The sequence below is a fragment of the Lampetra planeri genome, chromosome 26 (assembly GCF_965212315.1).
Source record: "Lampetra planeri chromosome 26, kcLamPlan1.2.h2, whole genome shotgun sequence".
NCBI lineage: Eukaryota > Metazoa > Chordata > Hyperoartia > Petromyzontiformes > Petromyzontidae > Lampetra > Lampetra planeri.
In genome coordinates this window covers 63,152-90,794 of record NC_136132.1, presented here as the reverse complement: position 1 = coordinate 90,794, position 27,643 = coordinate 63,152, and the positions used below count along the sequence as shown (strand labels likewise).

At 46.8% G+C, this 27,643-nt stretch overlaps 1 protein-coding gene across 6 annotated transcripts; it reads right to left on the bottom strand.

The window, feature by feature from the left end:
* Positions 1-417: 417 nt before the first annotated feature.
* LOC144727817 (uncharacterized) lies at positions 418-25,951 on the bottom strand. 6 transcript variants are annotated; one of them, XM_078606929.1, is made up of 17 exons: positions 25,207-25,946; positions 24,711-24,785; positions 14,197-14,421; positions 13,476-13,691; positions 12,705-12,920; positions 9,583-9,798; positions 8,355-8,570; positions 7,808-8,023; positions 6,120-6,335; positions 5,573-5,788; positions 5,102-5,236; positions 4,392-4,616; positions 4,188-4,286; positions 3,785-4,006; positions 3,263-3,379; positions 935-1,002; positions 427-547 (listed from the first exon to the last, which is right to left on the bottom strand). In XM_078606929.1, exons 2-17 carry the CDS (start codon positions 24,766-24,768, stop codon positions 479-481), a joined length of 2,730 nt encoding a protein of 909 aa, XP_078463055.1. In that variant the 5' UTR covers positions 24,769-24,785; positions 25,207-25,946; the 3' UTR covers positions 427-478. The 6 variants fall into 6 exon arrangements, with proteins under 6 accessions (XP_078463056.1, XP_078463055.1, XP_078463054.1 ...); XM_078606930.1 differs by lacking the exon at positions 935-1,002 and having other exon boundaries at positions 418-547; positions 25,207-25,947; XM_078606928.1 differs by lacking the exon at positions 427-547 and having other exon boundaries at positions 555-1,002; positions 25,207-25,948.
* Between the last annotated feature and the right edge of the window lie 1,692 nt (positions 25,952-27,643).

Below are 27,643 nucleotides of genomic sequence, written 5' to 3'. Positions count from 1 at the left end.
TGAACTCAAAGACGTACACCAAGCTTTCAAGACGAATGGATACTCTGACTACACAATCCGCAAAGCCATCACCCCAACCGTGAGGAAGGAGCCATCTGAGGATCCAATGAAAACCATCACCTTGCCATACATAGCAGGGGTAACCAAAAATATTTCCAAAATCATGAACAAACACAAGATCCAGGTCCGATTTAACACAGTACATAAAATTCATGATCTGATCCCATCTGTGAAGGACAAGATCCCTGACATGCAATATCCCGGCATCTACAAACTAAGCTGTATCTGCGGCAGCAAAACAAAACTGTCAGTCTGGGAGACCGAGTACTCAACATCGGTGGTGGAGGACTCGATGAGTGAAGTTCACAGACTGTTGCAGAGATAACATCTCTGCCTTGCACACTAAAAAAATAACAAATCACATCAACTGTTTCTTGTATCATTGTTAATTTATTATCTCAATGTATTACTATTATGATTAATTCAGTATGGTGATGTGTATCATAACATTTTTGTTTACTGATGTTCGCTTCAAATAATCTTGTAGCTTTTTTGAGGGGGGGGGGGGGTAAGACGGGGTGTGAGACATGGAATGAGGCGGCAGAGATCAGGGAGGGGATAGAGACAAGCATTAGACAAAATAAACAATATATCGTGTAGAGGAAACCTTAACCTACCACCACCTATTAACAAAGTTATTTAATCACATTAAACAGTAACAATGTTTCTCTCTATGAATCAGTGAATCGCCCTGATGCAGTCACAATTGAATACATGTTTATTGGTCCATGCAGTGCATATACAATCTCTAGTTATGAATCTAAAGATTCCTCTGTACTGAATAATGGAATAAACGTACAGTATATGCATAAAAATTTGAATTGTTACATTCATAATAAAATGTCTCCAAAAATGCATAAAAAACTAATCTCACCTCCTTTTCTAAATCTTCAACATTCATAGTATTATTGACCATGACTTGAGCTGTAAATCTGTATATGGCTGGAACCACACATAACCAAACAGTTGTGCCATCATTTTTTTAATACATAGCTTTTAGAAATATGTAGTGACATTGGGAATGTCACTGTTTGGTGCAGGCCCGGAAGGGCCGTGCCGTTCGATGTTCCTACATCGTGGACAGCACCGTGTGGGTGGGTGTGTGTAACACCAGCCCTAGTGGGGCTTGGTGAGCACTGGGATAGTGCGGGCACCACGCACAGCGTGTGGTGGGGGCTCCCCCAAGGGGGAGGGGGTGAGCATCAGCCCAGGGGCAGGGTTGCCCCGGGCCGTGGCACTCTGGTTAACCCTGTAGACACGTGATTCGGAGAGTCCATACAAGGGGCCCCAGGTCGGGGGGGGGGGGCTAGTGGGTGGTCACATGTCCAGGGAGAGCTCTTGAGAAGGATCGAGAGAGAACGAGAATGCTCGAGAAGGCGGGCGGGGCCGAGGGCGGAGCGGCCCCGACCGTAGGGGGATATAAGGTGGGTCCCTGAGAGGGACCGGGGTTGCTGCATTCTACAAGCTGGAAGCTCAACATCTACAAGCTGGAAGCTCAACATCTACAAGCTGGAAGCTCTACAACTCAAGCTGAAGCTGTTCGTCCTACGAGGTCAACCACGTCGTCGGAGACCCGAGTGAGGGTCTGACCCTTCGTCGCAGTAACTCCTCTGTATAGAGTAATTAGCTGGGTGGTCACCACCCTAGGCTGTATCTGGTGAAGGGGCAGTTACCCCTTTGTGTTACGTGTTACAAATAAAATGTGTTGCCTCTAAAAGGAACAACGTCTGCAACTCAGTTAGACTCACTACAAATACACACAGGTGTTGAAGTAAAACAAGTATTCTGTAACCCATGTCAGTGCAATGTTGGCAAAATGTGTCATGATTGGAGGATAACCCTGGCACTCAAGTGCAATCTTTTTTCCGATTCCCACCCTCACTATAATAGACATATTGTGTGATCAGATGGAAGATGGTAAAACCCTTGCACAACTGCACATTATGTTAGTTCTCTGAAGGTTTAAAGGCAAGCAACATTGAATGATGATTGCAGCTACAATATGGTGACAACTATGAATAACTAGCCTTTTGCCCATCCAAGGACAGTTGTATTGCAGTAAATCTGAAACTTGCAAGCGAAAAGCAGACCGTGACGTGATATTGCATTAATGCGTGTGCAATTTGTAAGGTCGCGGTGACACAGATCTATTTCATTTTAAGGTTATAATCCCTTGTTCATCATGACGTCCTTTTTACTCTGATGTCTCAATAGAATTACGGAGGGTTGTAAGTTGACGCCGAGGAGGGGGAAGGCGCCTCGGCCCACCATGTGGAGTGACGTCAACCGCTAATTATTATGAATGGGGGGGGGGGTGTCCATTTGGAGGACGTCACCTGTTTATGATTATTAATGAGGGGGGAGGGTGCTCCTTGTAAATTGACGTCACATGCTCATGATTATTAATGGGGGGGGGGTCCATGTGGAGGACGTAACCTTTTATATTCACGTAATTTTCATTTTTATTATTTTGTTCTATCGACGTGACTTTACCGAAAGACCCAAAGAATATGAATAGGATGTAACCTGTTCATGACAATTAATGAGGGGGGCTGGTCGACGTGGAGTGACGTAACGAGCGTTGCACACAGACATTCTTTGCTCATTATAGTAGGTAATCATAATGGGGGGGGGGGGGGGTGTCCATTTGGAGGACGTCACCTGCTCATGATTATTAATGAGGGGGGCTGTTAGATGTGGAGTGACATCACTTGCTCATGATTATTAGTGAGGGGGGGCAGTACTCCATATTGAGTGATGTCACCCACTCATTATGAATGAGGAGAGGTGGGGGGTGTCCATTTGGAGGACGTCACATACTCATGAATATTAAAATGAGGTTGGGCTGGTAGATGTGGAGTGACGTCACGAGCATTAAGGACAGACATTTCTGGGTGATTATAGTAGGTATGTAGGCCCACACTCTTCACGTGCAGCAATTAATTTGTTGGATTGGATGGGATGGTCTTAAACACCTTCCATGGAGGCCATATGAAAATGAGCTCTATGTGGAAGGTGGTTTGACAGTGACGAGGCTGTGATAGGAGTGATGTAACCATGGCTTAATAATCAACCGGCAATCCATAATGAGAGGTGACTGGTTATCAGTTGATATTTAACAACCCTAGTCCAAACTGGTGAATCCGTATTTTATATATATTTTTAAAAGATAGGAACATAAAAGATTATTTTTAGAAAGTACCTTGGCTACAGTTGATTTCGTCCGATCCATCACTGCAATCTGTGATCCCATCACAGACATCCATACTACTCACACATTCCCTGCTGTTTTTGCATGTGAACTCATTTTGAGTACAAGCTGCAGGAAAGAAAAAAAACACTATGTTTTTAAATGTAATATTTCAGTTGATTAAAACTACTATGTTCTTCTTGAAAAGTACACAGTTTTAGTAATCTATGTACAAAGGACTGTACATGTCCATGGACAATCCTTTATTAATCCACTGCTGAATGAAGGCCATGTCGTGCGGATCATGGGGGTTATTTAACCATACTTCACCGGTCAACGTGGGTTGATGAAGGTGGGGAGCTTAGATATGGCAGCATACAAGTAGAGTACAGAAGTGATGTTTGTGCCTGTATGCATGGTCCGTACGTATCTTATAAACTCGATGTGTTCTTGTATGTGTGTCTGCACGTGACAGTCTCAGGGAGGACGTCAGTGGTGAAAATTCAGTCATTTTAATAGTAAACCTTAACTCACTGCAGTTGCTCTCATCAAAGAAGTCCCCACAGTCATTGATTCCATCACAGAAGCTCTCATTTGCTACGCAGGTTCCGTTTCCACAACGAAGTTGGTCAGGGTGGCACTGACAGTTTGGCTTCTCATCACTCTGGTCTGCACAGTCGAATTCCCCATTGCAGTACAGGTTTCCACGAATGCAGTTCTTCTTATCATCACAGCGGAACTCACTTGCAGCACACTCTGGTTTTGTGCAAATAAATGTTGTAGATATGTAAATACATTTATCTAATTCAACAATATGTACTTCTTTATTGGTAACCTAGTTTGCATTTTACTCTCTTGATAACTACACATTTCATACACTGCAAAAGAAACACCATTATTGAAACAATTGGGATCGATATAAATATTTAAACCTTACCTCGCTCACAGTCGCTTTCAACTTCTCCATCACAAACATAGATTAAGTCCAGACACTCCGTGGTGCTGTTACTGCATGTGTACTGTTGTGGAGAGCAACCTTAAAACAAAATATTAAATGAGTTTTAAATATGTCCAATTTTAACCAAAGCAAAAATGTAAAATTATGACGAGAACATTTTGACCAAGACAAAATTGTACTCACTGCAGTTTCTCTCATCCGTATAGTCGCCACAATCATTGACTCCATCACACACATTTGTTATTCCCAAGCAGGTTCCATTTCCACAGCGGAATTGGTCTGGGTGGCAATGGCAGTCTGCATTCTCATCACTCGAGTCTGCACAGTCGGGCTCTCCGTCGCAGTAGAAATGTCCAGGAATACACTGCCAACCATTTGAACACTTGAATACTGAGTCTGTGCATTTGTCTTCAAAATATAAACAAAGCATTACAAGTGTGTTACATGGCACATTATAAAGGCAGTCCCCGTTTTCACGACAATACGTTTTCGGAAACCACATCATAAATCGGACACTTGCCGATTTCTTCCCCTTTTATCAGCCATATTTAACAGGGTTTAAGAGGTAAAAATGCACAAAAAGAATTGAGAAGAACAAAAGTTCCACGCCAACTAATATTGGAAACCAGACTGACTGTTCAAATATGATTGGGGTTATGTCAGAAGATGCATCGTAAATCAAGTTTCTGCGTCATAAATCGATTTATGGTGGAGTTATATAAACGTCAGGAATGTGTATCGTTGTAAATCAGACCATCGTAAACGAGAGACTGCCTGTATATGTAAATCACAATAACAACATTTATCACACTTGCAATAACTGATAACTAAAGCTATATGTACATTGCAGAAAACACAATTGAAAACACATTGCTCAATATACACTTAATTACCACAGTGCTGTAGGTCAGGGCTACACTTGCAGTTCTTCTCATCACTCTGATCCACACAGTCCGAATCCCCATCACAGACGAATGAACGTGGAATGCATGGCCCATTGCTGCAATGAAAATACCCATCTGTGCAGCCTGAAAGAGAAAAAATATGCGAATTAATTAGGGTTTGCATTTTTTTGTCAATCCACTGCTGGATAAAGGTCACATCATACCATGTCAGTGAGGGGGTGTGACCATATAAGGCAACATTGGTCAGTGCGTAATGGTAAATGGGGGGCTATGAATCAAATACAATTTCACTCGTCATTGATGTCAGCCATGGCTAAAAATGTAAATCAGGTTACTGAATGCAGTGCAGCGCTGTGCGCTAATAAATGTAACCCTGCAAACTGAACTCCAAGATTAATGTTAATGGATTATCTTTGTAGACTGCATGTTATTTATGAAAAGTAAAAACAAAGCACTCACTGTAGTTTGTTTCATCAGAGTAGTCCCCACAATCGTCGGCTCCATCACACAAGAACTCAATTTGCACACAGTTCCCATTCTGACAGCACTGTTGGTCAGGCCCACACTGGCAGTTCTTCTCATCGCTCTGATCCACGCAGTCCGAATTCCCGTCACAGACGAATGAACGTGGAATGCATGGTCCATTGATGCAATGAAAATACCCATCTGTGCAGCCTGAAAGAAAAAATACGCAAATTACATAAGGCTTACAGTTTTTTGTCAATCCACTGCTAGATAAAGGTCACGTCACATTATATCAGTGTGACCATATAAGTCAAAATTGGTCAGTGCGTAATGGTAAATGGGGGGGCTATGAACTAAATCCGATTTCACTCATCGCTGATGTCAGCCATGGCTAAAAAGTTTTGCTCAGGTTACTTGATGCAGTACAGTGCTATGCGCAAATCATTGTAACCACGCAAACTTAACTCCAAGATTAATGTCAATGGTTTATCTTTGTAAACCGCATGTTATTTACGAACAACAGTAAAAATAAAGCACTCACTGCAGTTGGTCTCATCAGAGTAGTCCCCACAATCGTCGGCTCCATCACACAAGAACTCATTTTGCACACAGTTCCCATTCTGACAGCGCTGTTGGTCAGACCCACACTGGCAGTTCTTCTCATCACTCTGATCCTCACAGTCTGAATCCCCATCACAGAGGAAGGAAAGTGGAATGCATGGTCCATTGCTGCAATGAAAGTAACCATCTGTGCAGCCTGGAGGAAAAATATTTTCAATTATTAATATTGAAGTGACACACGTTTTTGTTAATGTGTAGTGATGTTAATGGAGTCACTATGGCATTTAGCGCCAGCTACTGTCAACTGAGTGGAACTGTGCGTCTTGAGTCTCTCTCTGGCACCAAAGTAGGTATGGCATGAAGCAGGCCCTAGGGGGCTTGGTTCTGGTGGCAGTCAGAGAATAGCGAGAGGGCCCAAAGGGTGGCTTGAGGGACACGTGATGCTTGGTCGAGAACCTTCTGGTGAGATCCAGAAGGGGGCGTGGCCGAGGGCGGAGCAAAGCCATGCTCGGGAGCATAAAAGAGAGGTCCCGAGAGCGATCGCGGCTGTCTGCTGGAATGGAACCCTCGGTGCTACGTCTCTTCGGACTTCGGTCGTTAAGCTCGGCTTCGCAGGTCAGGCAGTGTGTTGCTGACCTGACCCGTTTATGTAGTTACCCTGTTGGGGTCTAGTAACAGTGTATGTTTATGTAGATACCCTGTTGGGGTGTTATAATAAACGTGTTGCCTCCAAAGTCAAGGGTGTGCCTCCGTAGAACCCACTACAAATGGATAGGCTAATGTTAATTACCAGTTATATAAACACAGAGGTGTCTGGGTGCCTCAGGAGTCAAAGCTCTGAGGAAGCATCACTGAGATGCTGCGTACGAATCACGCTTCAGCAACTCGTGACTAAACCGTATTGTGAATTGCAGCGGATGAGATTCTCTCAACCTCGCCATCTCTTACTGTTAAAAAAACCCATGCTGAATCATGTTTTCAATTAATACGGCTAAACATAATCTTTGAGAATTAACATATATTGGCTTCATCTTCTTGGTTCTTTCGGTAAAGTCACGTAGAAGGGAAGTAATGAAATAATAAAAATAAAATATAATAAAATTATTCTCACGACGTTTCGGCCACAACGCAAGCAGCCGTCCTCAGGTGAAGAATTAAACACCACCAAGCTTCTTCACCTGAGGACGGCTGCTTGCGTTGTGGCCGAAACGTCGTGACAATTATTTTATTATGTTTTATTTTTATTATTTTATTACTTCCCTTCTACGTGACTTTACCGAAAGAATCAAGAAGATGAATCCCTGCAGTCACGAAAGCTTTAAATCGAAATATATTGGCTTTGTGGGAAAGTACTGCACATCGTGTGCATAAGAGGTCACTTGAAGCGATCTCAGACGTAATTCTGTTATATCTACGTCTGTGGTCCATATCCTAACACTGCGTGATGCCGTGCTGTGCGAGGGTTTTGAATGACTACTTTGTTTCATGACATACATCAATAACACAATTAGAATACAATATTTTTTTTATGAAAGATAAAAAATAAAACACAGAGAATCACTACAATTTGCGGAACAGAGTAATCCATACAGTCACTGAGACATTGCTTTTCATGATGCGGTTTTTCAATCATTTAATCACGTAAAGTAATTTGGAACAAACACTCACTGCAGTTTGTCTCATCAGAGTAGTCCCCGCAATCATCCGCTCCATCACACAGGAACTCATTTTGCACACAATTCCAATTCTGACAGCGCTGTTGGTCAAGGCCGCACTGGCAGTTCTTCTCATCACTGTGCTCCTCACAGTCTGAATTCCCATCACATAGGAAGGAAAGTGGAATGCATGGCCCATTGCTGCAATGAAAATACCCATCTGTGCAGCCTGTAAGAGAAAAAAACATGCAAATTTATTATGGTTTACAGTTTTTTGTAAATCCGCTGCTGGATAAAGGTCACATTATACCATGTCAGTGCGGGGGTGTGACCAAATAAAGCAACATTGGTCAGTGCGGATTGGTAAATGGGGGGCTATTAATCCAATACAATTTCACTCGTCACTGATGTCAGCCATGGCTAAAAATGTAACGCAGGTTACTGGATGCAGTGCCGTGCGCTAATCAATGTATCCCGCAAACGGAACCCCAAGATTAATGTTAATGGTTAATCTTTGAAGACTGCATGTTATTTATGAATAGTAAAAACAAAGCACTCACTGCAGTTTGTTTCATCAGAGTAGTCCCCACAATCGTCGGCTCCATCACACAAGAACTCATGTTGCACATAGTTCCCATTCTGACAGCGGTGTTGGTCAGGCCCACACTGGCAGTTCTTCTCATCGCTCTGATCCACACAGTCCGAATCCTCATCACAGACGAATGAGCGTGGAATGCATGGTCCATTGCTGCAATGAAAGTACCCATCTGTGCAGCCTGGAGGAAAGATATTTTCAATAATTGATATTTAAGTTACAGACGTTTTTGTTAATGGATAGGGTAAATGTTAATTAACAGTTATATAAACACAGATGTGTCTGGGTGCCTCAGGAGTCAAAGTTCTCAAAGTGATCTCAGAAAGTAATTCTGTTATATCTACTTCTGTTGTACATATTCTACCACTGGGCAATGCCCTGCTGTGCGAGGGTTTTGAATGGCCACTTTGTTTCATGACATACATCAATAAGACAATTGGAATACAATTTGTTTAAATATAAAAGACAAAAAATAAAATGCAAAGACTCACTGCAGTTTGCAGATCAAAGTAATCCATACACGCTATTTATTACACATAGACTGACATCGACTTGCTCATCTCTCATTGACTTTAACATGATATTCTCATTAACTTCGCTCATTGACTTTGACATGCTTTTCTCATTAACTTTTACATTGGTTACACATAGACTGACATTAACTTGCTAATTTTTTAATTAACTTTTACATGCTTCGCTCATCAAAATACATATGTTAATCCTACATGCTAATCTGAGCTCTTATGCGCGACGGGAGCTCATTAACTTTGCACTATATTCCAACATGCTAATCTAAGTTAATTTCCTTTTACATACCACGCTATTTATTAGCTTTACACCATAATACCCAAATTAACACTACTTCGGCTACCTTTGTTCTTAAAAACGTATATAAACTCTTGCTGGTAACAGCTTCTCTTCACAAGGCAGCAGACATTGTGCTGCTCGCAGCAGACAACGCGGCTGTCGCGATTTTCACCTGAAGACGGGCGCTTGTGTTGCGTCCGAAACGTCGTGATTTTATTTAGTTTCATTTCTACCTACGTAACTTTACCGACAGAACCAAAGAGTATGGATTCCTGCACTCACAAAAACTTCAAATCAAGATTAATCCATACAGTCACTGAGATATTGTTCTGCATGATACGCTTTTTAAATTTAATTACGTGAACTATTGTGGAACAAACACTCACTGCAGTTTATCTCATCAGAGTAGTCCCCGCAATCATCCGCTCCATCACACAGGAACTCATTTTGCACACAATTCCCATTCTGACAGCGCTGTTGGTCAAGGCCGCACTGGCAGTTCTTCTCATCACTGTGCTCCTCACAGTCTGAATTCCCATCACAGAGGAAGGAAAGTGGAATACATGGCCCATTGCTACAATGAAAGTAACCATCTGTGCAGCCTGGAGGAGAAAAATAATGCAATTAAATGAATACAAATGTACAGTTTTTTTCTTTGTATCAATGCACTGCTGTATAAGTGTTATATCACACCATGTCAGTCAGGGGTTCTAACCAAAAAGGCAAACATTGTTCAGTGCGGATTGGTAAATGGGGGAGCTATAAACCAAATCAGATTTCGGTCGTCGCTGATTATAGCCATGGCTGGAAATTGAACTCAGGTTACTGGATGTGAAATATTCGGAATGACGGCGGGAAACCACTTGACGGGTAGCACACTTTATTAAATCTTGTCTTTCCACAATAACACGTGTGGTCACTATTTCTCACACTACACACTCCACTTGACACGTGTGGTCACTACAACTCACGCTGCACATTCCACTTGACACGTGTGGTTACTACGGCTCACGCTGCACGCTCACGCTACACGCTCACGGTGCACGCTCACGGGCACTCCAGCCCCGTAGCGTCCGTAGAGCCTACAGACCCACCCCAGCTTGTGCGTGGGTCACGACCTCTGGGTCCCGCGGGCCGGCCCTCACCTGGACGTTCGGCCCCGGGTCCCAAGGTCCCGCCTCTGAGCCACACAGGGCCCCGGTCCCCACAAGGACAGCGGGACTAGGTGCCTCAGGGCCCTATCTCTTCCTCCTCCGTCTTCTGTCTTCACTGGTCACCAACCCCCCGTGCGCCTGTGCGCACCGCCTTATATAGCCTCCGCTCCCGGGAGACGGAGCGTATGCGGACCGCGACGTGAGCACCCCCTTAGTTGACCAATCCCCACGCGCTGCCACACGATCCCCTCGCTGTCAGCGCGCGTCACCGATACCCAGCAAATCACTGCCTCATAACCCATGACCCCGCGCTGACCCATGATCCTTCACCGTCAGCACGCGTCACCAACACACACAGCCAATCACTACGCGCTGGCACACGATCCTTACCCCAGCGCGTATCACCACTACAGATGTATAATGATAATAGAGCCTGCATGCGGTGTGAGGGGACTAGTGACCACGGGAGGTAATGACAGGGAGGTCAGCTTAAAGGCCAAATGCACTAGTGACATGGGTATCAGTTGTGAGTGTGAAGGGTCTGGTGGCTACGGGAATGTTCGAGAAGGGAGCGTGGTAAGGTGACGGAAGAGGACGGTAGAGTCTGCCGGTAGAGAGAGCGTCCAGAGCAGGGGCGGTTTCTTCATTAGGGCGATTGGGCGACGCACCACCAAAGTGTGAAAGGGACTTTTCAATCACATTCACAATCTCATTCAACCACAGAGTTACGCTAGCCGTCACTGTGCCTCTGGATATAGTCCAATCAGCATCATGTCACGTTCTGTGGAGTACCGCCTCTTTTTGGGCGATTTCACTCTGGCTGAGAATCGCCCAGAGTGTTCCCATAGACTTACATTCAAAGATGTTTTTTTTCAAACTGCAGGCACTGCAATGCATTCTCTATGGGTTCCGGGAGGGCTCGCACTAACGTGCTTACGTCATCATACGTATCCTTAACTTGTGCAGCGATTGGTGGGAACAAACATCGCTGTCGGACGGAAGCCTTGTATGTCCAAAACTGTTACTTTTCAGGAAACGAAAGAAAACCTGTTTTTTCCCCAAAATAATTTCCAAGCTCTTTTAATGCTTTTCATTGGTTAAATATTTGTAAAACACATTGACAGATGTAAAGGGTGACCAATAGCATTAATTATAGAAAAAATATGGAGATATAAAATATGGATTCTGCCTAATACATTGTTGCTGTCGGGATGGAAACCTTGTATCTCCATATTTATATTATAATAAATACTTTATTTTATAACTAAAATAAATTTATTTATTTTGTCAGGTCTGCGACACAATCTTGGTCCACACCAAAGAAAGGTTCTCCTTTACCGACCACCTTGTAAGTGCCACGCTGCTACAAGGAGAGATGTTTCAACAGCATGGCCATACATTCCCTGTTGAGGCTCTGAACATCACTGTCAGGGCATACCCTATGTTAAATAAGGTGAAGCTGAAGACTGAACTGTCTCTCATTTATGAGAGTCCAGAATTCAAGGGTTGCTGTGGTGCACTGGCGCTGTACCAGGTTTTGCTGAAGTACAACCTCCAGGATACTTTTTCAGAGACTGTTGTTCTGTTGAACATCCTCATAACCACTCCCATGACAACTGCTGAAGCCGAGAGGTGTTTCTCAACCTTAAAGAGAATCAAGACATTCCTGAGAAATGTAATGGGACAGGAACGTCTGAATGCACTGGCTATGCTTTCCATGGAGAGGAAACTAGTCAGGAACATGCCTGCTTTCAATGAGAGAGTAATTGATCACTTTGCTACTTTGAAAGAGAGAACAAAATTTCAGTATAAGTAAACAGTGTATTAAGCGAGTAATGTGATGTAAGCAGTGTAATAGTGAGTATAGAAACAAACAAGGAGATGTATTTTAAGAGTCACTTTATTTTTCATTAATATTAAAGTAGTGATGTTGCCTTTACATGCTTAAGCTGTTAATGTATCCATTTCATGGGTGGACCTCATCCTTATCAATCATCCAAACATTTGCCCCCCCTGAGAGATTTTGCAGGAGCCGCCACTGGTCCAGAGTCAGCGATAATGATCGAGAAGGGGGGCGTGGCCTCGTGTTGATATATAAGGCAGATGCACGGGAGACTCGGGGCTGTTGCAGTGGGATCTCCGCCTGATGTCAAGTGAACGTGTCTTCAATAAAGTGCCATCTCAAGAGAAGTGTGTCAAGTCGTCATTACAGATACATAGTGCAGTGCTGTGCACTAATCAATATAACCCCGCCGGTTCAACCCCAAGTTAAATGTCAATGTGTCATCTTTATTAGGCTGCATGTAAAAAAAATGCCTGTTATTTATAAACAATATTAAGAACAAAAGACTCACTGCAGTTGGTCTCATCAGAGTAGTCCCCACAGTCATCACCTCCATCACACAAGAACTCATTTTGCACCCAGTTCCCATTCTGACAGCGCTGTTGGTCAGGCCCACACTGGCAGTTCTTCTCATCACTCTGATCCTCACAGTCTGAATCCCCATCACAGAGGAAGGAAACTGGAATGCATGGTCCATTGCTGCAATGAAAGTATCCATCTGTGCAGCCTGCAGGAAACATTTTGAATAATTAATATTTAAGTGACAGAAGTTTTGTTATCGATAGGCTAATGATAATTACCAGTTATATAAACACAGAGGTGTCTGGGTGCCTCAGGAGTCAAAGCTCTAAGGAAGCATCACTGAGATCCTGGGTACAAATCAGGCTTCAGCAAAACCATGCTAAATTACATCTTTATTGAATATGGCTGAATACCATCTCTGAGAATTAACAAATAATGACTGTGAGAAAGTACAGCACTCTGTGTGGATAAGAGGTAATTTGAAGCAATCTCAGACATAACTCTGTCATATCTACTTTCATGGTCTATACCCTAACACTGGGCGATGCACTACTGTGCGAGGGTTTTTAATGGCCACTTTGTTTCATGACATACATCAATAATACAATTATATATATTTTTTCTTTTAAAAGACAAAACGTAAAATAATCACTGCAGTTTGCGGACCAGAGTAATCGTCATAGTCACTGAGACATCGTTTTTTTACTGCTGAGTTTTTCAATGATTTAATTCTGTAAACTAATTTAGAACAAACACTCACTGCAATTGCTCTCATCAGAGTAATCCCCACAGTCATCAACTCCATCACAGACGAACTCATTTTCCACACAGTTCCCGTTCTGACAGCGCTGTTGGCCACGGCTACACTGGCAGTTCTGCTCATCGGTCTGATCTTCACAGTCTGAGTCCCCATCACAGACGAAGGATTGTGGAATGCATGGTCCATTGCTGCAATAAAAATACCCATCTGTGCAGCCTGAAGAAGACAATTAAGAGCAGTTATGGATATAAATTGCCTTGTAAAATTAGGGAATGTGAAATGTGAGTTGCTTCTGTTACACGGTACCCATCTGTGCAGCCAATAAAGCATATAAGTGTTTCACGAAGAAATGACCAAAATAAGATGCAGTAGAGCCTACACTGGAACCCAGACACCCGAGAACCATATGCAGCCATAACTTTGACCTTACAGTGCACTATTAATCCTAAAAAATGTCACATCACAAGATGCACATTCCAATAACACACGTCTGAAATGCAATTGGACCCCAGGTTACTGTAAACTCTTGCCTCATGCCATCGAAAGTGCAAACCTTAAAGAGTCCCATGGTGTCATGTACACTAAGGTGACAACCCAAACCCCGATTTTCATGTCGCAATTTTAAATGTACATTGTGTACTCGAGGTATATTGTTCAAATGTTGTTCCAGTTAGTGAAAACATTCATGAAAAAGTTTATAAAAATAACATCATGCACTCACTGCAGCTAGTCTCATCCGAATAATCGCCACAGTCATTGACTCCATCACAGAAGAACTTTACTGCCATGCAGCTCCCATTATTACAACATTTCTGGTCTGGGTGGCACTGACAGTTCAGAGGTTCGTCGCTGCGATCAATGCAGTCAGCCTCTCCATTGCAGTAAAACCAAGCAGGCATGCACTGCTGTCCATTCGCACACTGGAATTCACTGTCTGTGCAGTTTCCTTTGGAGGGCATATACGAAGGAAAACATCACAGAAGGGCATGTAATGCAGCAAGTAAGTCACCAAGATGCAAGTGTATCATTTGCACAATAATCATACTTGTGTAGTGGTAATTATGGAGACAGTCTTCTTCTGGAGGCAACACATTTATTTAACAGTAACAACTATAACACGAGATTCCTAGCACAAAGGGGTATCGGCCCCTCCACCCGATACCCTAGGGAGGTGTAGCCTTCGGGCTAGCGTGTCCTACTCACTGGGACCACTTCCTCTATATATCAGCCCTCCGGCTAGGGGGACCTAGGGAAGGCTAGCTGACCCGACCCAGCCAAGGTCCTCGAGTTCCGGCCACCGGCCCACTCAGTCCCGGCCCTTAGAAGGACGTCGGGTCCTGGGGGTTCCCAGGGTCTGACCATTGGCCCAATCAGTCCCGGCCCTTAGAAGGACGGCGGGTTCGGGGGTTCCCAGGGTCCTATTCTAAGCTGGCTCTTCGGGTCTTCAGCTTGACGACGACTGGCAAACCGTTCAGGTCCCAGGGTCACTCCGCCCCTGGCCACGCCTACTCTCTGGAACCTTTTAGAGAGACCTGGATTATTGCGTAATCCCCCAACCCCCACTGGGGGCCTGGGGTGTATACCTCCGGTTCCCAACCGCCCTCTGGGTTCCCTGGCCTAACGGCATTACTTGATACAGGCGTACTCGCCGTTGCCCTCTGTTGACCCGTGGCTGAAGCTACACCAGGCAAGTAGTGGTAACCGCATTTAATGCCCACAATACCCACTACATTACCCCCCCCCCCTCTTAGCACTCGCCGTCTCGGCTGCCAGCTTCCGCTCTCATTATAATTTTTTAAGAACATCAAACACAACAATAAGTACGTGTGCCTCAATGCAACAATAACAACAATAAAAACCCATATAAATACCCCAGCCCACCTGTACATGTGTACAATATTTACAAATATACATGGGAGTACGATGGCGCATGCTCGACCCCCTCACACCCCATGGTACGCGCACAATGATTGACCGCGACAACGCGACCGACCGTCGGCAAAATCAAGGTGACAAAGTCAATCCGACGGGAGGGGAAGTGTGTGTGGCGTGGGCGTGTGGAGAATCACGAAAACCGAGGGGTCTTGGATCGGGTCCGCGTAGCAGGACCATCGTACGAGCCGCAAGGTCTCTGTGGCGGCTTGGCGGCAATTGGTTCCAAGTGGGGAACAGCCTGCAGGGGCGGGTCAGGAGAGGCCAGCCCTGTCAGGGCACCATCAGGCAGGGTAGGTGGGCGCTCGGTGTCGGGGGCGGCCGACACCGGTGGCCATGAAGGCCTCAATCCTGCGGCATCTGAGGGTGGGACAAGACGGCTCGTCTCAGGGTTAGGTTCCACAGGTGTACACCCCAGTGCGTCGAACACATCACACATATGGCCCCTGCGATGTGAAGATGAGGTGAAAGTGAGCGGAGCGACGTAGGGTTTCAGGCGCGACGGATGTACATGCCAAGACCTTTTACCCCATTGAACCTTTACACACTGGGGGCGGACGACTCGGACAACCTCGACCGGCCCCCTCCAGGGTTTAAGCAATATCGGGGATGTTGCCAAGGGAACCTGGGGGCAGTGTAGCCCAGCCCGGTCTCCTTCCGCCCAATTGTGCTCGGATACGCGGTGGCCATGCAGCTTCTCGTTAGTCAATTGTCTTGCCCCGGAATTTTCCCTGGTGGCCTCCCGTGCCTCGGTCAGTTTTTTAATATTGAACCGGATGTGGTCCAACAACTTGGATTTGGAGGCTAGTAGTGTGACGCGTAGCTGCACGTCTGCCGGGGGGTTGACATCGCGGCCATACATGAGGTAGAATAGCGAGTACCCAGTCGCCGCATGGGGCGCCATCCTGTAAGCTGCCAGGACCCTGGGGATGTGAAGATCCCAATCCAGTTGTGACTCATCAACCTGGTGGCACAGCATCGAGGTGAGCGTTCGATGGAGACGCTCAACCATCCCGTCAGTTTGTGGGTAGTACGGGGAAGTGCGCACCTTTTGCGTACCCAGGAGGCGACACACATCCTTCAATAGAGTGGATGGGAAATTATTTCCCTGGTAGGTCAGCAGCCGTTCCGGAGCATCCTTGTCCAGGACATAGCCCTGGAGAAAGGCCTCGGCAATGGCTGCTGCCGACTGGTTGGGGAGTGGCCAGGCCGTGAAATATTCCACCCAAACCAGTAGGTACTTTTACCTCGGAAGGTGGCTGAAAAGGGCCCAAGAATGTCCAGCGCCACCAATTCATTGATGCGGGTCACATGAATGGACTGTAAGGGTGGGCACGATGGCCTCACCGGTGGCTTCTGCCTGGCACACTGGGTGCAGCTCATAAGCAAGTCAGCAACATCCTACGCCATACCTGGCCAATAGAAATCGAGCTGCAGCATGGTGAGCGTTTTGTTGCCTCCCAGGTGCAAGAGGCGCTCATAAGCAGCCCAAACGGCTGCAACAATCTTATACCGGCGAGAGCTACCATCCCAGGCCATCAACAGCCCATCATGCAGAATGACGGGCGCGAACTCTTCGCTACCCTTTACATCCCAGAGTCACTCAGTGCAGCGGCGTAACTTAAGGAGGGAGGCATCCTCCATTTGGAGGCACCCCCAGGCCGCGAGGCATAAATCGAGCAACACATCTCTAGCGGAAGGCCCATTCGGCTCATCAGAGAAGCCACCCCCAGGAACTGCCACCTCAGCTGCAGCAGCGAGTGGCGTGGGGTTCGTAGGAACAATGGGCAGCTTGCATCGGCCAGAACCTGAAAAACATGCACACTTGTCGCCAGTGGGAAGCCGCGACAAGGCGTCGGCATTCGAGTGTTTAGTTCCTTTCTGATAGGTTACTGTAAACGAGTCGTCTTGCAGGACCTCGAGCCAGCGGCACAATTGGCTGGATGGTTGGTCAATCAATCTAGATTTGAAGTTTTCGTGACTGCAGGGATCCATACTCTTTGGTTCTTTCGGTAAAGTCACGTAGGTATAAAATAAAATAAATTAAATCACGACGTTTTCTTGCTGTGGTTGTCCCACCTGATGATGGACGCTTGTGTTGCGCCCGAAACGTTGTGATTTAATTTATTTTATACCTACGTGACTTTACCGAAAAAACCAAAGAGGTTGATCAATCCTCAAGGCATATTGTAACGCTGCATGGTCGAAACGTACGGTAAAATGCCTACCGTATAAATACGGCCGGTATTGCTGGATAAAGAATACAATGGCCAGCAGCTCATGGCGAGTTACACAGTAGCGTTGCTCTGCTGGAGATAAAACCCTGCTGCCATAAGCGACAACCCTTTCGACCCTGTCGATCACCTGAGACAGCACACCGCCAATGCCAGTATTACTGGCATCCATGTCAAGAAAAAACGGATGTGCGAAGTCAGGGTAGCACAGGGGAGGGGCATTCACAAGGGCATCCCGCAGTGCTTTAAACGTGGCCTCCTCCTCCTGTCCTCAATGGAACTTTTGCCCCTTTGCCGTAAGGGCATGAAGGGGTTTAGCTATTGACGCAAATCCCGCAACAAATCGTCGATAGTATGAAGTGAAGCCAATGAAGCTTCTAACTTATCCCACAGAAGTGGGAGTCGGCCATGTACGCATGCAGCTCGTTGTTTCAGGGTCAGTTGCAATGCCCGACTAGCTGACAATATGTCCCAAGTAACGCACCGATTCCCGCAAGGGGTGGCATTTTTCTGGTTAAAATTTGAGATTAGCTGCTCGCATTTTGACGGATACAGCCCTTAGACAATCCAAGTGTTCCTCGAATGTACGGCTGAAGACAATTACATCATCGAGGCAAATGAGACATGAGTCCCACTGGAGCCCAGCGAGAACCAGTTCCATGAGACGTTGGAACGTCGCTGGGGCTGAGTGGAGGCCCATGGGCAGCCGATTGAATTCGAAAAGGCCCTGTGGGGTGCGAAAAGCGGTTTTAGGTTTGGACGCCTCATCCAAGGGCAGTTGACAAAATCCGGATAAAAGGTCCAGTGTACAAAAATATCATGCCCCCGCTAACGCATCCAGCGACTCATCCATTCGACGAAGCAGATACACATCTGCTACGGAGATTTTGTTAAGTTTCCAAAAATCTACACATAATCTCAAAGAGCCATTGCGCTTCTTGACGAGTACAATTGGGGCTCCCCATGGGCTGGTAGATGGGGAAATAATGTCGTTGACGGCCAACCAGACATGTTCTCAGCCGGGCTGAGGCGAAATGGATTTCGCCAAATGGGAGTGGTGTCGCCCGTATCAATGTGATGGCTCAACAAATTAATGTGCCCAATATCAAATTTGCTCTTTCTGAATACGTCAGAGAATTCCCGCAAGAGCGTGTGCAATTTCAACCTCTGGGAATCAGACATTTTACCAGCAGCCGAGCAAAGCGAGTCTAGCCACCGTTCATCAAAGTTCGAATGCGGCCCCGACCGAGGTGTGTCGCCCACATGGCCAACAAGCGAGTCACTGTGGGGCACAGGTGCCACGTGAGCAAGCACGGTACCCTGCGGTATGACCATCGTGCGCAGCCCGGCATTCAGTACCTGGATGAAGGGATCTGTATTGCTCGATACTATCGTCTGTGCACCGACAAGTTCTAGCGCTCACACCGCGGTGTTGGAAGGACCCAATATGATACTGTCCTAGATTTGAAGCTTTCGTGACTGCAAGGAATCATCTTCTTAGGTTTTTTCGGTAAAGTCACGTAGGTAAAACATCAAAATGAATGAAAATAAAATAAAATAAAATCAAAAATCACGAAACGTCGTGATTTTTTATTTTATTTTCATTCATTTTGATGTTTTACCTACGTGACTTTACCGAAAAAAACCTAAGAAGATGATACTGTCCGCCTTCGCGACCGAATCAAGCGGTTTCAGTAGTCGCAAGGGAACCAGCATTTGAGCGCCTGCTAGAATACGCACCATACGGGAAGCCAGCGCTTGTACCATAATAAAGGCTGTTCGCAAGTGGGTGGGGGAAGGCAGGAATGACATCCGTCGACCAGAGGGGAGCTCGATGCAACCTTGGTCCACAAGAATTTTGATTGCCATTATGCCTAGGAAATCAGTGCCGAGTAGGCATGGCACAGCGAGAGACGAGGACACCAGAATGGGTGCGATCAATTTAATGTCCCAATACAGATCTGGGCGTTAATTTGACTAACTATGCCCAACGATCCCCCATTCGCAGCAAAACATGGTACCTCAACAGGTGTTAGTGACTGGCACTTCTTAGGCAAAATATTTAAAATGACATCCAAAATGATGGTTGCGGATGCCCCCGTGTCAACAAGCATGCGAAACGCAACACCTTCAATAGAACCAATGATCACAGAGGATCCTGGAGTCGCGGCGACAACCCTGTGCGCCAACTCCGACCACTGATCCGGTCGGAGTGGCCATGTGGTCTTACCTACTCCCTGCCCCCCTACACCCGACTCGCGACGAGTACATGGCACGATGAGTTGTGTAAGATGGAAGCAGGGACCGTACGTGTGAGGTGCCGTGACTAGCCTGAGGGTGATGCGGAGCCGAGGGCGGGCGGGGAGACGGCGGTGGAGGCCCGGGGATGCGGCGTCAAGGTCCTCGGCAGCCCAACGACACGTGTCCTTGGAGGCCGCAATTGCAGCAGGTGATCCAGTGCTCCGGCCGCGGGGGTGCATGTTCCCTCTGCCGAGAATCACCTTGGTGGGACTGATCACCGGCCCTCCAACCTGATGCCCACGCCGCTATGAAGGCCTGGTCGGGTTGGGCGTCTTCTGCGTGAGTATCTGTCGTCGATGGTGCAGCACAGGCGGCGACCCTCATATCACGTTGGAGGAAAAGGTACTTTTGGCAGTGCGCAGTGAGTTCAGGTCGTAATCATCCACTGCGTTAACGACATTGCGCAAGCCCCGCGCCAGTGAGAGCAGTCTCTGTAGGACGAGGGTGTCGATGCCGTCGTCATCCATTCGAGGAAAATCTGCCCTAGCGAGAGCAAGCAAAGCGCTGTCGAAAGCCAGGGGAGATTCCGACTCACCCTTGCTCCGGGTATTGAAGCGGTGTCTTGTGTCTGAAGGAGGCCCATAGATAGCAGCCATAAGTTTCAGCACCTGCTGCAATGTTGCACGATCCCCCCGCAGGATCGTGATGAAGGCATCAAGGACGGCTGAAAGAGCGCGGAGTCCCTCTTCCTCCGTCCACTCCGCCATGTCGCAGTTGGAGAGGAATGTTCGTTCAAACACCGCCTAATCCCCACCTGCAGCGGAGAATGTCTTGAGGACAGGCAAGCGCTGCTGGAAAGGAGACACACGTCCCGCGTTCAGTCTAGTCACGCTGGATTTCACGGGATCCGCGGCATCGGCACTGCCCACAATGGCGGTGTCCAGCGCTGCTCACATTGCTGATGACGTGGTGATGTCCAATTTGTGCGGGCCGAGAGCAAACGTCACGTTCCCGTGATGCACGTGGCCTCCGGCGAAAGCGCGCCCATGGGCGGAAGTGACGTCATTTTCGTGATGCACTTGTCCTCCGGCGGAAGTGCCATCATCTTGGGCGGGAGATTCAAAATCTTTGGCGGGAGTTGAAGAGCCGATGGCGGGAATGGCCGCCGCTTGCAGGTCCGCTCCCCCCTCTTCCGCCGTCGGCTCCCCTCAATGGATTTCTTCGATGATCGAAGCAGCGGCGTGCAGGAGGTCGGCGAGGCGGGAGTGCGCCGCACGAAGCGCTCTCCCCGAAGGTGGCGGCCGCACGGGCGCCTGTGCAGGCTGCATGTCGGCCGTTGGGGCGGCCTCTTCATTGTTTGGTGGTGTTGTCGCCCCTGGAGCGAGTGCAGCACCGTCGTCGCTACACCGGGTAAGTAGTGGTAACCGCGTGTAATGCACACAATACCCACTACAATTGCACAACAATCATACTCTATATTCTTTGGGTCTTTCGGTAAAGTCACAGAGATGGTTCAAAGAAAAGACCCCAAGAATATGAATTATTGCAGTCACGAAAGCTTTAAGTCAAGAATCATACTCTATTTAAAAAAAAAATATGCTCGCCTGCTGATCATGCACCGCCCAACATGTGGAGGGGAATGGGGTCCGCAGGTGGCCAGCATGTGGGTGAGGGCTCGGAGTGGGGGACGGGCACCTAGGGGAACTGTAGGTGGGGGGTACATGGTAAAGGGGTGTGTGGGGGGGCCATGGGGGTTGTCACACACGAGAGGGGGAAACCCAGAGATGGGCAGGTGGGGCTGTTGGGAGTGGAAGAAGACCACTGTTCAACAACGGGTACTTTAACTTTATTATTTTTAAAAGTTTTCTGGCTGGCTGGAGGGAAGGACAGTTATTAAAAAATTATTAATTTTTTTTTTTTATAAAACTATCAAGTATTTTTTATTTCACCAGATCCGGCCCTTTGAGCTATATATATATTTTCTAGAAGCGACCTGGCCATAAATGATAGCGCAATGAAGTGGCTTATCATGTGGAAATGTATAGCTGCCAAATACTTTACATGCATGTTTGTAAATGTGGAGGTAACAATTGGAGGACCCGAAGAAAAATAAACACGACCAGCGCTCCGCTTCTCGTGGGATCCTCGGATATCGCCACAGGGCCACCACCATCTCTACCTCGTCCTCCTCTGCCGGCGGCGCGTGTCTGGTTGGGGGCCGTGGCAGCCCCTCGACGTCGCCGTGATTCCCAACGACGTGTGCCACACTTCGCGCGGGTCCCACCATTTATTTATAGGCACAGAGCGAGGTGCGGGCTTTCTCCTCCACCACCATCACTCCCACCTTCTCTGCCATGGCAAGGAGCCGCTCCACCACCAACGAGTCCAGGCACGGCTCATTGAGCCACTGGAATGCGGCTTCTGCCAGCGTCAACAATTCTGTCCGGAAAACCAAGAATGATTCGGACGCTTCCCGCTGGCGGTTTTTAAACTTTTGGCACCCCCCGGACTGAGGGTCGAACACCTCTGCCACCTCCTTGTAGACCCCCAGCAGGGATCCTCTTTTTGCAGGCGGAATCCGGTCGAACACCGCCAGTGCGAGGTCGTCCAACACAGTGGCAGTATTGTCAGGGCTTGTTCCTCCGTCCACTTCAGTGCCCAGGCGGCCGTCTCGAACCAGCGGACAAAAGCGCGCCAGTCTCCCGACCTGGACGTGAACCTCTGTATCGTGCCCAGCAGGCGGCTCCATCCTGGTCCTCCCTCCGCGGGCTGCCTCGGCTGAGTTACGGGCCGAGTTTCGGGCTGAATCTCGCTTCCGCCCTGTGCTCTCCGCTCCGGTCGTTCACGTCCCTCGGTTGCTGCTGCTGTCGGTGGATATTGGGAGGACAGGTCAGGGTTTTCTCCCGGAATTCCGCGCGGGACGCATAGTCGGCTGTGTTGCTGGTGCTGCTCCTTCCCCTTATAGCTCCTGCAGAGTGACGGGTCTGGAAGGCTGACAGTTGGTTCCTGTCCCCTCGCTGGGGAGGTGACGCGACTGAAGTTCCCCCCACTCGTTCGACCTCAGGACTCAAACGAGTCGGGGGAACAGCCGGCGAAGCAGCGTGGTTACTGCCTCCAGCAGCTGATCCATCCTCCGATCCCTGGAGGATGGATTTGCGGCAGCTGCACTGGGTCTGCACCGCTGGGTTGGTGGAGGAAGGTGCCCATACTGGGCGAGCAGCTGCCTCGGATCCCACCGATAAGCCAGGGGACGAATCCCGAGCAATTCTCGTCCCGGGCACAAAGAGCGTCTTCTGGCTGAGTGTCCCCCCTTGGGATCTTGCGTCAGCTGAGGCGAGACATCCCACTGCTGCCACCAGATGAAGAGGAGTCGGAGACTGGTTAAGCATTTATTTATTCTTCAAAGCACAGCTACACTTGTTCCTCAAAACCAATCTCGAACATCCATTTCACTGCCCCTTTTCAACCCTCTATCTCTGCCCCACTTCCTAATCCCATCTATATCCGCCCCCCTTTCGAATCCTCATCTCTGTCTCTCGCGCCGTGTGTGCGTGTGACGTCAGTGCCCTTTAACCATTCATCCTCGTCTCGTGTATTCCCGTGCATATGATTGGTGTGTGCTATGTTGAGTGCGGAGATTGTGTGGCTGTGTGGTGCGAGTGTGTGAGGATGGTTCGGACATCCCCTACATATGGACAAGGATTGACCATAGGCAAAGCCATCATTGTCATCTCTACAAGGTCATACAAAATTAGGTAAACAGGCTTTTCAATGTACACACATTAATTTGCACTCGAAAGTACAACAAACATTATTTTGACCCCATGAATTAATCAATTTGATTTGCGGAATGAAAGTGGGTGGCTTGCATGAAGATAATTAAACATATAGGAGGGATTACTCTTTGGTTCTTTAGGTAAAGTCACGTATAAAGATAAAATAATAAATTAAATAATAGCATACGACGTTTCGGCCACAACGCAAGCAGCCGTCCTCAGGTGAAAACCAGGTCCGTCGAGGCGACAGACTCTGTCGACAGACTCTGTCGCCTCCACGGGCCTGGTTTTCACCTGAGGACGGCTGCTTGCGTTGTGGCCGAAACGTCGTATGCTATTATTTAATTTATTATTTTATCTTTATACGTGACTTTACCGAAAGAACCAAAGAGTAATTCCTGCAGTCATGAAAGCTCCAAATTTAATATAGAAGGGATGCCACTCACTTTAGTCAGCACATCAAATGTGATTCATTCTGGGGTCAAAATAATGAATGAACTGTTGTTGTAATTACTCAATATTAATGACTTCAACCATCTCGATAAGAGTTACACCTATTTAGGCCAGAATGCCATACAGGGAGCTGGTGTGGCAAGTACTATGACTGACAATCTTTGTCTTCCCGATGCTGATGTTCACATACCCCACCAGGTACACTCATTTAAGACTGAGTCGAAGTAGGGGGGCCCAGGACTAGTTCTGACATCACTTGCCGCTGATATTAACTGTAACTGGGAATTCACTGCGCAAACCACTGCGCCACTGCTACCCACATATGCACACAAAAGATAAAGATGCCCCGTTCAACTGTTAGGGCAAAAGCTGCTAGTGTACACTTATGAATGCCGGTACGGCCCACGAGGGGGTGGATGGCCAGCACCACACTCGATGGCCTTTGTCTCCCCAGTGGCGATGTTTACTACACCGCACCAGGTACTCATTTGAGGCTGAGTCGACCGAGGGAAGGCCCATGGCCAGTTCCGATATAATCGTCACTGGAATTGGCCGTGAGTGGGAATGGATACAAAATAAATCCATGAAATGGTTCTTACCTTGTACTCCTGTAACCACCATCAGGATGCTCAGCCAAAGAAAACGTTTCTTATCCATTGTCAGTCACAGTGTTACTAGAATAACACAATAGAGACAATGTATTCACACCGGCAAGAAATATAACTCACTTCACTTACAACATTTTCATCATCAGCAGCCTGTTTATATTCACTGCTGAACGAAGGCGCCCATCACGTTGGTCCTGCGATGCCACGGACCATCTTGATTCTGCGCTGATTTTGTCACTCCATCCCCACGGTGGTCACTCTCGGACGTGTCCTCTTTCCTTTGGCTGACATTGTCGCCAGCTTCATATATCTGGTATCATCCGTCTAGCAGTGTCCAACCCAAGGCCACTTTGTTTTCATAAAGATGAACATGATGCACAGAATCATAATGAGATAACAATTAGCTGCACTATCCGTAGACACGAATGCACATCTCAAAGTACACACCTTAAGGGAAACGTGAATATAATAATAAAAACGGGCTAACCTGTTTGTAGATTGTACCTCATCAAATGTAATGTATAGCTCGTCCTCAGACACCGTACTACCACAACCAAGCACAGGCTAGAGACAACTAAAGCTGTCCTAGAAGAAAAACCTGTTAGCACTGGAACCAAATTTCAAAAGATGTAAAATAAATGTAAATTACTCAACATGCCAACTACTCTTGCGAGAAGTGTGCGTGGGTGGGATGGGGAGACGCGTGCTCGCGTGTGAGTTTGAGAGGGCGATTCTGTAGAGCAAGGCTCGCAGTGCAGGGGTGGAGAGGCTGTGTGTATACTGTACTCATTATCTCACACCCACACTAAAGTTAATGCGGAACAGGGCCCACTGGCGGATACAATCACGGCCGAAACGTTGCACGTAAAAGCAATAGCTCGCCATGCTAAAAACATTCAGCCTGGTCAACATTTAGATGTAGCCAATAATTTCGTGAAACAAATTGATTTTATATAAACTTTCATTACATCAGTCTAACAATATTGAAAATCATATGCACTAAATACCAAAATTAAATACCATACGCATCAACAATTACTTAATTATTTACAATGCCACATGAAAAATCTTGATCTACGAGCCTTTTGCCCGTCCAAGGACGGGTGTATTGCAGTAAATCTGAAACTTGCAAGCGAAAAGCAAACCGCGACGTGATATTCATTGCATCAATGTGTGTGCAATTAGTAAGGGCGCGGTGACACAGACTTATTACATTTTAAGGTTATAATCCCTTAATTCTAGAATTGAAGCTTTCGTGACTGCAAGGATTCATATTCTTAGGTTTTTTCGGTAAAGTCACGTAGGTAAAAATTTAAAATTCATAAAAGTAAAATAAAAATCACGACGTTTCGGAGGCAACATAAGCTTCCGTCTTCAGGTGGAACCGTCACAGCACGATAGCTGTATCAAGTAAGAGAAATTCCAAGAAAACAGTTCTTGTATATATACTGGTTGAGGGTGGGAGGAGCCAAGGTAGGCCCTGGATATTATTGTAGGACTCGTACATTGTGAGGTTCGGTGCGGCTGAAGCACGCTGTTAGGAATGAGCCTTTGTTGTGTAGACTGGTTGAGCTCGGAGGTTCCAAGAGTTGTTAAGGTGCGGCTGATGTAAAGGTGCGTGTAAATGGGACTGAGCCTTTTGTTATGTAGAGGTGGTGCGGCTGAAACCGCTGCCAGGAATGAGTCTTTGTTGTGTAGACTGGTTGGACTGGGAGGTTCTAAGAGTTGTTAAGGTGCGGCTGATGTAAAGGTGCGGCTGCTGTGAATGGGACTGAGCCTTTGTTATGTAGATGAAACAGCACTTTGCTACGTTGCTGGGATTAATTCTAGATTTGCCAAATATGTGTGGTAAAACTTAGAGTAAGAAAACCAGTGTGTGAAAAAAGAAGAAGAAACTATATGGTAACTGAAGAATAGTGCCTGTCAAAAAAGATGGTCGAAACATGTGTAGTTAAATCTTTTTTGCATGGTTAATAACATCTTTCCAATGATTACTAAGTTTGTACCCATCATCACGGTTGAAATTATGTCTGTGTTTGTATATTTGGATGGCTTCGTGTACAAACCTTTGATGGTAGCCAGGAGGTTTGCATAGCACATTGGTCTCGGAAAAGACAATTTCATGAGAGCCCACAGTGTTGTAGAAATGATCGATCAACGGCGGAAGAATTAGTTTTGCCGTGTTTCAGATCTGACTTGTGCTCGCGGATACGATCAGAGATATGACGTTTCGTTTCTCCAATGTAGCAATCACCACAACTGCAACTCAGTTTGTAGACTCCAGGGTATTGTAAGTCAGGAATGACATCTTTCACAGATGGAATTAGATCACGGATTTTATGTACTGTACTGAATCGGACTTGGATCTTATGTTTGTTTAGAATTTTGGAGATCTTTTTGGTCACGCCTGCTATGTATGGCAACGTGATAGTTTTGATCGGAGTTTCATGTGGCTGTTTCTGTATGGTGGGAGAAACAGCTTGGCGGAGGGTGCGGTCAGAGTATCCGTTCATCCTGAGGGCCCGATGTACATGTCTTAATTAATTGGCCAGGTGGTGTTGGTCAGAAATGCCATGAGCTCTGTGATATAGCATTTTGATGAGAGAATTCTTTTGAGATGGGTGGTGGTGGGAATCAGGTTTCAAGTAGGAATCTGTGTGGGTGGCTTTCCTGTAGACAGAATGTCCCAAGGATCCGTCAGGTCTTCTCTCAAACAGAATATCTAAGAATGGTAGTTTACCATCTTTCTCCACTTCCATGGTGAATCTGATGGATGGGTGTCTGGAATTGATGTGGTCCAAGAAGTGGTTCAATGCTGGGAGGCCATGTGGCCAAATGACGAAAGTGTCATCCACATACCTCTTCCACAGGGAAGGACGCAGGGTGGATGTCTGGATGGCGTCTGATTCAAACTTTTCCATGAA